This window comes from Gouania willdenowi, chromosome 9, assembly GCF_900634775.1.
Source record: "Gouania willdenowi chromosome 9, fGouWil2.1, whole genome shotgun sequence".
NCBI classification, from domain to species: Eukaryota; Metazoa; Chordata; class Actinopteri; order Blenniiformes; family Gobiesocidae; genus Gouania; species Gouania willdenowi.
This window is the reverse complement of record NC_041052.1, coordinates 13,191,818-13,204,108: the sequence shown is the minus strand read 5'-3', so window position 1 is coordinate 13,204,108 and position 12,291 is coordinate 13,191,818. Positions and strand designations below refer to the sequence as shown.

The 12,291-nt window shown below is 36.6% G+C and overlaps 1 protein-coding gene across 3 annotated transcripts in view; it reads right to left on the bottom strand.

The window, feature by feature from the left end:
* Positions 1-6,600: 6,600 nt before the first annotated feature.
* Positions 6,601-12,291, bottom strand: part of gnb1l (guanine nucleotide binding protein (G protein), beta polypeptide 1-like) — a 31,646-nt gene continuing 25,955 nt past the window's right edge. For all 3 annotated transcript variants that reach the window (XM_028457683.1, XM_028457682.1, XM_028457684.1), the window contains one exon: positions 6,601-7,071. In XM_028457683.1, coding sequence (XP_028313484.1) covers positions 6,805-7,071 — 267 coding nt within the window. In that variant the 3' untranslated portion in view covers positions 6,601-6,804. The remainder of the gene's footprint in view (positions 7,072-12,291) is intronic.

Below are 12,291 nucleotides of genomic sequence, written 5' to 3'. Positions count from 1 at the left end.
GACCTCCAACTGTTTAATGGCTTGTAAAGGTGTCAAAGGTTAAATATAGTTTCCACTCATTTAAACAAAGACTAATTAGCTTTATCATCAACAATGGTTAGTATAAGGGGGGAAATGGAAACAGATACATAAATAAGAGGATTTGCTGTCATGCAGGTCGTTTTGAGAACAATATTATTATTATATTATTATTATTATTATTATTATTATTATTATAATAATAATAATAATAATAATAATAATAATAATAATAATAATAATAATAATAATAATAATAATAATAATATTCAGAATGATGGCACATAGTGAACTATAGCAAGAGGGGATCAATGAAATGGTAAAATGTAAATATATTAATACAACTGATACATCAGTAACATCATATATTTTCTATGTACATATATATGAATTAAAAAAAACATTAGTAAAGAAAATAGAAATGACACCGTATTACAAAGCAGTGTGTGTGTGTGTGTGTGTGTGTGTGTGTGTGTGTGTGTGTGTGTGTGTGTGTGTGTGTGTAATCACATAAAAGAGTGTCTATAAGCTCCTGTTAATAAGAAAACCAAAAAAGATATAATTTTACTCATTCTTACAATTTTAAAAACTTGACAATTCCAGTTATTTAACACTGAGTTTGTTTCATAATTCAAAAGCAACCTTGACTTTAGCTGATTTTTCCTCATTCCATCCAAACCCTTTGGTTTTAGTTCTTTAAATCACAAAAACGGATAAACTCACAGAACGGCTACTTCCACCATCATCACCATCATCTCCATCAGAGGAAGCTCCTTGGTGGCCTGGGGTTGAGTGCCTTGCACACTGAATTAGGTTTAACTGCAGACATCCTCACAGAACTAACTGGAAGAAAAAAACAACAACAATATGATGCAACGATACATTTGTTTGCAGTGAAGAACTCTTGGAAAAGGCTGAATGTCATGGATAAAATCTGTAAAAAAAAAAATTATTCAGCTGCACATCACATCGGTAGCTTTTTATTTGTCTTCTGTACTCACTTTTTCCTGTAGGGGTGCAGGGGTCTGCTGGTCAGGAGGGTCAACACACCTATTCATTACAAGAGACTTCTTGTTCATGTTTTGGACAGTGGAAGTATTGAAAAAACAACAATTACATAGATTATATAAATATATGTATAGTGAAATAAAGAATACACAGAATACTGGAATACAATCTGAATAAAAAGCAGAACAAAAAATACAAACTGCACACAACCCTTTACAAAGGAAAATAACGTAGGCAGTACCAATACCAGAACACTGCATATTGTTAATTTAAAAAATGTAGTATATCAAAAAATTTCATTACTTATTATCAATTGCAATAATTTAGACCTTATTCATTTTTTGAAATATTTAATGATGCTGCCAAAGATGGAAAGAAAGTATAAATGGTTCAAGGACAGACTGTGTTAATAGGCTAATCAGAGGCGTTGGTGTGTTTTTATTTTGGTCACATTTGTTTAAAAAATCAGTCCAGGTTTTAAAAAAATAAATAAATACAATAAAAAATCATGACGCTGAGTCATCCTGCAGCTTTAACACACGACACATGTTCCACACATGACCCTCTCCTCAGTTTATGATGCACACCAGCCTGATGACAGACATTTATGTGGAAGAGATCACATCACAGACACTATAAAAGCAGTGTTAGATTATTTTAACTCACGATAAAGGAAAACTATTTCATATTAAGGTAAAAACATTGGTTTTGGTTACAAAATGGTGTGGTTCGAGTATTTCCTTTCCTTAAAAAAAACAAAAAACAAAACAAAAACAAGGCTCAGTGTGACATATTGACTGGACGTATGCAATAAACACAGCAACAGCCTCAGCGACAGAAAACATCAACTACACACATACACTTGCACTCCGGCGTAAACCATGAGATTATGTCCCATCCCAAAGCTAAACTGACCTTTGACCTCCACGGGCGAAGAAGACACACGTCAGGTGATAAGTGAAGCACGAGGCCTATTGTGCACAAAGTCTCCCCGTCCATTTATTGGCTTCCTAAATGATCCATTATGAAGTGATTTATGAGGTGTACCAGCAGCTCATCAGACCGTTCTGAGGCTGGTGGGCTGCTGCCTGCTCCATTCACCATGACTTGTGCATTTGATTTATCAGAGAATGGACGGAAGCTGGAACCTCTCCACCTCTCCTGTTTGTTCAAAGCCGACAGCAGAGTGAGGAAGCTATTACAAACGCAAGATGTCACCGCAGAGGTCAGAGACAAAAGGGATGGCTAGAGCTGTGAGGAAAACAAGGAAAACATCACACATAATAAACAACAAACATGCAATAAATAATGAAAAAAAAAATGAAAAATTCTCTCATTGTAAATAACAATACCTGTCAGTGGTGGGCGAAGTTAAAGCTTAGGAGCTGCATTACTGTATCTATAGCTTTATGAGGCCATTGGTAGATCTAATCAAATTCATTTATTAGGGGTGGGACACAATACTGTTAGTTCACAATACGATATGACACATGATAATGGCCTTGAAGTAACTATACATAATATGTTATGGTTTCATTTATTCAGAGAACATTTTTTCATGAAATTTACTTTGATCTCCTTACATGTTTCGTCTGTCAACTGCCAGTCTTCTTCAGAGGCATCTGCTGATTGCTTTGATGTTTTCTTGACTTCTGCGTAATAATTCCAGTATGTTCATTTTGTCTTCTCTATGAATAATATGTCATGGTTTAATTTATTGAGACAACTTTTTTGATAGAAAATTTACTTTGATCTCCTTACATGTTTCGTCTGTCAACTGCCAGTCTTCTTCAGAGGCGTCTGGTGATTGCTTTGATGTTATCTTGACTTTTGCGTAATAATTCCAGCATGCTCATTTTGTCTTCTCTATGAATAATATGTTATGGTTTCATTTATAGAGACAATTATTTTATTAGGGCATTTACTTTGATCTCCTTACATGTTTTGACTGTCAACTGCTGGTCTTCTTCAGAGGCGTCTGCTGATTGCTTTGATTTTTTTTTTTACTTCTGCAAAATAATTCCAGCATGTTCATTTAGTCTTCTTTTTGAATAATACGTTAAGGCTTAATTTATTCAGACGCCTCTGAAGAAGACTAGCAGTTGACAGTCGAAACATGACAAAGTACATTTTCTAATAAAAAAAATGTCTAAATAAATGATATTATTTATGATATTATTCTTAAAGAAGACAAAAGAAACTTGCTGGAATTATTACGCAGAAGTCAAGAAAACTATACAAAGCAATCAGAAGACGCCCCTCAAGAAGACTGGCAGTTGACAGTCGAAACATGTAAGGAGATCAAAGTAAATTTCCAAATAAAAAGTTGCCTGAATAAATGAAACCTTTACATATTATTCATAAAGCAGACAAAATGAACTTGCTGGAATTATTATGCAGAAATCAAGAAAACTATACAAAATCTTTGGAAAGGAAAAAAAAAAAAAAAAATTGCAGTTGAAAAAATAAGCAAACTTTTATTTGACTAACTCTGGACGTTCTAACGTCCTTAATCTGGGTTTGACCTTTTCATCTTCATAGGAATATACAAAATAAAAACAAACCATAACAATCTGGTGTGTAGTAGATTGTGTGATTTGTTTGTGTTTTTTATACTTCCCCAATATTACTCCTACTTTTGATATCGTGATAACTTGTCGCACCCTAATTATTTTTTCTAATAAAACAATACATATTTTTAAAATTTACCAGTGATACATCTATTATTCAGAGCAGGAACAATAAAGTCAATTTGATCCTTTGATTTCATTCTATAAAACGTCGTGCTTTGATCTCACCACTATGTGTTGATATAAGTTTACACTTATCTTTACTATTGACTATTGAAGTGCTGCATTTATCCTATTGTTATTTTAATCACTATAACTAATGAAAACACTTAGTAATTTGAAATTAATAATTTATTGCAACAAACCAATAAAACAAAGGCTAGAGTTTGTGCATTTCTGTATAGTGATAACTTTAAACCCCCCCCCCCACCCCTTTCCGTGACAGTAGCTTCACGGCACAGCAGCTAGTCCAGTCCGTGACCTTGTCTTTCCTCTGTTCCCTGATGATCAGTGGCCATTACTAGTCTGAGCCTTTGATTTCTCAGGCTCTTCCTGTGCAGCCTGATGAGCTCCTCAACTTGGCTTCATCCCCAGAGACCGAGTCGTTATGGAGCACAACATCTAGTTTTTGAAGTGCCCCACCATGGCCTCTCGGCGTGCAGCTGAAACGGACGAGCTGATATTAATAGAGACTATTCTATTTGGGGGGGGGGGCAGAAAAACAACAACAGGATTCTATGTTTCTTTGTCTTCTCTTGGACAGTAGACGGTGGTTGATTTTGCGAAAAATGTGCATTGCAGCCAATTGTACATTGTATTGTTATTAAGATTTGAAAGATTGCATATGTTCATCTAATTTCAAGTTTTTTTTTCTTGTTCGTTTACATGGGAAAAATATTGGATTTTGAATAATTCACATATCGGTTGTGTTTATATTGAGATTACCACTGTCGTAAACTATTTACTCATGAAATGTAATTAGAAGAAGTCTAATATTATATATTATTATTATATATATTTTCCTTTATTTCCATTAATGTGTCACAGTTCTAATAAGGTTTGATTTGGACCGATTTAAACAATACGTTTAGAAAAAACTCACTTAGGAGCAGAAGTGAAAGTAATGGATTACAAGTACTCAAGTTAGTATAACTGAGTTGCTTTTATGGGTATTTGTACTTTTTGGAGTATATTTCTAAATCAGTCATTTTACTTGAAAATAAGTAACATTCATTACATTCCTACACACAACCATTACTAAGTAAATAATTATTATTTTTTTTTTAAATGATCAACGAACATTGTGTAACTACAAAAAACTGAAACTACCAGACAACAATCAAATGCACGGCAACAAAAAAAAAGCATTGAATGCTGGGAATTTTCTCAGTTTTAGAGTTCATACAATTAGCTATACTTAGATACTGAGGATTATTTTTGTTTTGTTTCATTGGTGTTATTTCAATTTAAAAAGAAAAAAAAAACAATTGTACATTTGGACAAACCTTTTATTTTATACAGAAGCTTTGTGGAAAACAAAATTCCAATTGTGCAAGATTTCATCTCTTCCTTTTTAAGTTTATACATCAGATGTTTACAATATGCAAGGGACATGTGGCAAGATTTATTACCAAAAATAAACATGAGGTGGTGAAAGTAACTAGTAACTTCTGCTTTTAGAAGTATTTAGTTGAGCTACTCTTTACTTGTACTTGAGTATTTTATAGTACATACTTGTACTTGAGTACAATTTCAATCAAATATAACAGTACTTCTGCTTAGCATATATCAGTTGTCAATACCTCTGCTTAAGAGAAGCAAGTATTCAACCAAGCCCCTTCTTTCTGCTCCCTGTGACAAACAGGCTACTGGGTGTGTGTCCTGCTAGAATAACAAGCAGGGATTATGTAGCTGCTCAGGTGTGGCGTATACCTCAAATTCAAGACCACTGAGGCAAATCTCCCATCAGATAAGTCAACACAATCACAGAGGCTGCACACAGCGCTGCATCAAGCTTCAGCAAACAAGGGGCTGAAGAAAAAAAAAAAAGCAGCTACCACCCAGTGAAGTGTGTGAGCTACGTCAGGTGGTCTAAAAGAAGAAGGAGGAACTGGGTAAACATAACACGCTTTCAGAGTTTGAGTTTTAAGTTACTCAATAATACATACACTGTACACGCTTTGGACGATCAAAGTAGATTTCATTCTGTGACATCATTGGTCTGGCCCAGGGGTGGAGCAGTCATTTTAAAAGTGAGGGTGTTCTAAGGGTAGGGTAACTGTCAACTCCCAGTTTAGTTTATATTCATTTACTAAAACCATTAAAAAGCTCTTATTAAGTCAGTGATACTCAACTTGTGGCTCCTTATCTTCATTATAATTAATATTTTATCTAGAAAACCTGAAAAGGGGAAACTTTTTAACCCCTTTTTACTTTTTTCTTTGGCCATTTCGCAACTTCCTTTGTCCCATTTCCCCCAAAATGTGATACTTTTTTGTTTTACAGATTATAGCTTTCTATTGCCAAGAAATATGCCTTTTCCTAATTTTTGTCAATTTTTACAAGTTCTTTTAGACACTTTTATCCATTTTTTGTTGATTCTTTAACCCTTTTTTGCCACTTTTCATCCTAAAAAGCTACCTTTTGCCCAATAAATAACACTTGTTTGCTTTTTCCTTACATTTTGCCTGTTTTTGTTCTGCATTGTTGCCCTTTTTCACTATCATTTGCCACATTTTGCTCATTTAATGTACTTTTTGCTAATACATACCACCTGGTTCCTCTTTTTAGTCAATTTTACTCTTTTTCGTGCCACATTTATGCCACTTTTGGACCATGTTTTGTCAATAGTTACTAATTTTTTGTCACTTTACTCATCGCTGTTACTTGTTTACCTTCTTGGAACAGCAGCTACGTCAAATGGCTGTAATTGGCTTGATCACCATTCAATCAATCTAACTAAACCAATACATTTTGAACAATGAATGACTCTGTAAAAAGTGAGTGGGATGAATTTTTGTTTTTATTGAAAGTGCGGGTGTCGCAGCCTCCACGGTTGAGACGCGCCTGGTCTGGCCCCTCTTATGTCATTTCTGTCCGGAAGTTGGTTTCCCATTGGAAGCTACTGTGTCCAACTTTGATTCATGAGGTAAAAAAATAACAGTTACTTAACGTACACATTCTGCACAGGTTCAATATTCAGTCTTCATCAGCTCTCATTGTATAGTGACCAAAGGCTGATGCGTTGATCCTTGGATCCAGCTGCCATCAGTCTCTGTCTGGGGTCCTGATGGTCAGAGAAGGCCACACTGAGCACCATGTCCGTGTGGTACTGAAGCACTGCCAGCGGCCGCAGCTTCTTCCAGCCGAACACGCGTACACGACTGTCCCAACCAGCTGAAGCCAGGAGCTTACCATCCTCCCTAATACACAGTTGAGAAACTCCAGGATTGGCCAGAGTCACGCCACCCTGCAGCTGAAAATACACAAAGTAGTATAATGTCATGACGGATGTTTGTAATAATTGGGAGAAAAAGAAAAAAAAAATACAATTGTCGAGGAGTCTGTGTTAGATTCAGTGTTACTTTGAGGTGTTAGATGTTAAAGAGATGAAATGAAACACATATGAAATCAAAAAACATGAGGTCAGAATCCATTGATCACTACGTGTGGTTATACATTCTTGCCAACCTCATATAAACTATGAAAGAGGACTCTAAGTCACACTGGTATGTTGGTCACTTTTTAATAAATTTAGTACCACTTCTGGAGTATTTATCTTCCACCACAGTGTGTAATCATGAAAACTTAATGGGGTTTGAAAATGTATTATTTACCTTGATATTTTCAGAAATCTAATGTAAACAGGTTTTCACCTTTAACAAAAAGAGATTCACATTTTAAAGTTTCACATTTGAACCCACTAAATCAGGGGTTCTCAACTGGTCTCACCCTGGAACCCACATTTTGCCACGGTCTTTAAATCGCAACCCACTTTTTTTTTTTTGTAATTCAACCAACCAAATTTAGTTTTTCAAAAATAGCTGTTGAAAACACTTATATAATTTTTTATTAAACATAAATCTTTATATTTTCCCGTGCAACATGCATTTCACAGCATGCCTGTCAAAAGAAAAGTTTTTTTTCAAAATAAAAGACAAGTCCAACATGAGAGTACATTAAGTATTACCCATTAACAGGTCCGTGACCCACTTTTAGATCCCGACCCACCAGTTGAGAATTGCTGGTTGAAAAATCAAGATATAATGCTCTGCCATGGAAGATGCTTTCTTGATTCTAAATTAAAAAAAAACAGTCACAACAAAATTTTAACAAAATAGGGTGAAAAATGTAACCTTTATTAAAAAAGGTAAACAATTGTGACTATTCTTCAAAACTCAAAATGTGCAATCACATATTTTAGAAAACTAATAATAAAGTTCTTTAAGGGAAAATATTTTTTTTTTCTTTAATTTTCCTTGCTTAAGGTTCAGGAAGGCAGTTATCGCATTCCCCTTCATGGTGTCGCGTGCCTCCCGAGGGGGCACGACCCCCAGTTTGAGAGCCACGGAGTTAGCCTATTTCTTGTTGGATTAAAGTGAATCAAACAGTCAGTCAAAGTCTTTAAGAAGTGGCTCCTACAGCATCAAACTCACATGCAAAGCTCTCTGCCTTTCATTATTTGCTTTGCATTACAGAGGTCTTACAAGTTTGCAACAATGACTTATCTGTATGCTGACTTACTTCTGTCATTGTTTGCAGTGACAGAGTCAAAAAAAATGTTTAAACAACTTTGATGAACTACAACATTAAATAAAAGGTCCAGCAAAGGGTTTGGATATCTGCCGCTGTAATGTGGGCCTGCGATAGATTAGCCACAGCCCCCTCTCCCTGTGATCTACAGCAACCCAAGGACAGTATCAATCTCTTTAAAGGGGCAACATTCTGACACATTATAATGAATGGTGGCCCAGATCTTCACGGATGGCTGTGGTGGGCATTCCTGGGGAGTGAACGTGCTCTTCCTCCAAAGTAAGGATCTTTACAAAAACCAGCCAAATAGGACACAAACATCTGGATACTGGAGCTCAAATCAAACTAGACAGCATAAGATTGACTTAATAAGTTGTGTCTAGGGAGACAAATGACCTTGGGATGGGAGAATTTATCTGTGGGCTCCTGTTCAGGACAAGAACCATCCAAAGGAAGCATGTGGAAGATATAAGCCAGGTACCCAGAGCCAAAGTGGATAAAGTGGAATGTAAGGGAGAGGGCAGGGAGGAATGTCATTGATCATAAGAGCAAAAAAAGGAAAAGAAATAAGGTTTAGAAAAGACTCAAGATGTGACTTTGCCTATTTTCAGCTCATCAAACCATCATCCCCGGCACTAATAGTGTCAAACAGTGTATGGCAGCTTAAACCAAACACGCCACATACACCGATATAAAGAAAAGCAGGGCGTGACAGATTGTTTGGAGCTTTGTTATTACCTCAAGTATGTGGTATGCTCCCACCTCGCTCCATCTGGTTTGCATTAGGACCCTGATAATGATGGGTTTAAGTGTCTGTTTTTGTTTGTTTTGCTTCCCCCAGTTTGTGTCAGGAAAAGGCATTTGTTTCATTTAAGGGTCAATTGTTTGCCCTAAATGGGTAATGATGCAGCCGTGAACATTCAGTAATGCTGGCTTGTAAATAGTTTTTACTTTCGTTTTGAGAAAGCGTGTTGGAATCTAAGACTGAAACTGACTAATGCTTAGTAATTTAGTGATCTGTTTATGAAAGCAAAAGCATGAAAACATTGTTAATTACGTCATGAGATAGTAAAAAAAAAAAATTCTAAATATTCAACAGTTTGATTTTGTGTCATTGGTCTGGATTCTAACTTCCAACCTAATCAAATTAATTTTAATTTTACTGAAAATAAAAAAAAGCCCTCAATATAGGTTGTGAATAAATAAATAAAAATTAAAAAAATATATATATACACACACACACACATATATATATATATATATATATATATATCTTTATATTGTGGAAACAGTTAAAACATTTAACGTTATAATGCTTGAGTGGGAAGTACTGTAGTTGTTTTTACACTCAGTAAAAATGCAAATTACAAGTTAATATGTAAAAACTGAAAATGCATCTTACAAACATAATGTAGGCAGCAGTATTCATATGAAAAATACGCAACAAAAAATGGTAGTTCAAAGGATGAAAAAAGTACCTGCACTTAAAATAGGAATCATAAACATGTTTATAGTCAAATATTGTAAATAAAAAATGTGCTTCAGAAATTTTCAAGTTCCAACTTCAAATTGTGATTTGACAGCACTTCTGAACAACATCTCTTTCAAAATAAAAGCACAAAAAAAAAAGAGTTTTCGGGCTCAGGGAACCTGCGAGTGACTTTTGCGTCCTGGCCCACAAGATAAGAACCTTTGGTCTAAATGTGTTTTCTGTTTCAAAATCACAGCAAAATGTTACTATTTTATTTGCCTTCTTAGCATAACAAACTTATATTGTTTTAAAACATTATTTTACCATTTGAACATTTTTGAATTGTAGCTTTTTCTCAGGTTCAATCCAAGTGGAATGATCATTAAGAGTGTGCAGCTGACTTAAAGCATCATCATTAACCAGGACCATCTGTAATGGAATGCATCAGGCTTAGGTCATGCTTTGTACACAACATTTGTCCTCCTTTACTTCCTCATCATGGGCAGAATTCAGGTTGAGCTTCATCACTTTTCTCGTTGCTTGTCTGAAACACTCCTCCTCCTCCTGGCTTGTGTTATAGCATGCAGACACACGTATGTGGCAGGTTTGCTGACTGTGTGCCAGCTTTTCCCAGCTGTCAGGAGTCTACCAGCTCTGCTCGGCAGCTGGGACTAAAAGATACTCTGGAGGTCTGCTTCTGATCCAACACAAACTTAGACTTCAGGATCCAATAGTAGCATCTCACCGACACAGACGGGGTTCAAAGACAGCCATAACTTGGCAGGTTTCACTCCACTTTTCTGTCTTTCCCCCTCAGTGTTGGCACCGATCTCCGTGTTCACACTGTTTGACTGAAACGTCCCATCATCGCACACTCACTCGAGCCTAGCGGCTGCAAGGCTTTTCACAGGTATTTCTGACACACCCTGTCTCTGAATCACACTCTGCAGTGGGGAGATTACAGCCTTTTGTCACCGTGTCTGTTAGCTGACAAGACATGGATGTGTCAAGCAGGTGAGCGGTTCCATTCCAATCGCTCTCCTTGTTCTGTATTTTGTTTTCATGTCTGTCAAAGCTGAAAATCCACCTTCACACAAGTACGTGGTAGCAAAGGTGTTTGGCTAGCGCAAAGCAATATAGCTTTTGCCACATTTGCGCTTTTTTGATGAGATTGTTTTTTTTTTTTATCTGGAAGGGCAGTCTAACATAGGCCAATGTGTACCGTAATGTCCGGACTAAAAGCGGCTACTGTTTCTCACAATTTGAACCTTGTGGCTTAAACAATGACGCGGCTAAATTGTGGATTTTTCTCGGTTTTACAAGCTTCATGCCGCCACAAAATTGAGCTCTGTCACATTAGACCAGGTGGAACAATGAGATTGTTAACATTAAATCATTCTTGCTCACACTGAATCATTCTGATCACTCATTTTGTCATGATGCACACTGCCTAGTCATAGCAGCGACGCGACAAAAATGTTGTCAGAGAGAGAGAGAGAGAGAGAAAGCGAGCGCCCGCTGCAGCAGCGGGGACAAAGTAAAAGTCAGCCAGTTTGTGATAGAAGGTTAAACACCATAAAGTCGTTAAATCACCGCGTTTGTTCAGGATTGATCGGTGCTCTGGACTCTGAGACTGATGGAGACGCTTCCGTAAGGAGGACGGACGTACGGAGCAGAGATCAGAACAGCCTGGATACAGTACTGTATTGTGTTTGTTCAGAAGCGATTGCGTCCGTATTCTGACTCAGAGTCCGACTCGCTGTGATCGCTTCGCGGTGTATCAGTCTGGTTCTAGTAAAAAGTGACCATAAAAAGCTGTAAATGGTTTAATATATAGATGTGGGGCAGTGAGGAGCTGACTTCATGTAGTAAAGGAAACTAATCAGTTGAAACACAGACTGATTGGCCAATGGCTGCAGCATTTGTGTGGATTTTTCTTAGAAAATTGCTAAATTATTGTAATGTAGCCAATAAAACAGTTCGCTTTATAGCCCAGAAATTACGGTGAATTGTAGCAATGCATGGAGGATCCTGACTACTGGCCTATTTCTACTGTAGTTTCCAATGTTGTCAAGCTGTTTTAAAAAAAATTCCACATAAACTTTAAGACAATATGCGTACCCGTACCCCACTTTTGGGAATCTAGGATCTAAGCTGAACTAAAAGTATGATGATCCACTGTGGGACATTGAGCAAGTCCCTTAACCCTAACTGCAGCCAAGTCGTCACTTCAAATGAGAACTTTTCAATGACTTACTTGGTTGAATAAAGGCAAAAAAAAAAGAAAAAAGATCAGATAACGCCTGATAGAATGAACCCACAATGACTCCAAGTGTTCATATTGTAGGTAGCGGTTGGACTCCACCTGTAGAAACTTAAAGCTGTCATCAGTCTCAGTTAGAAAACCATGCTTGCTTCATACTGCTAATCTTCCTCTGCCTGTACCAGCTTAGTCTTCCTCCAACCGTTGAC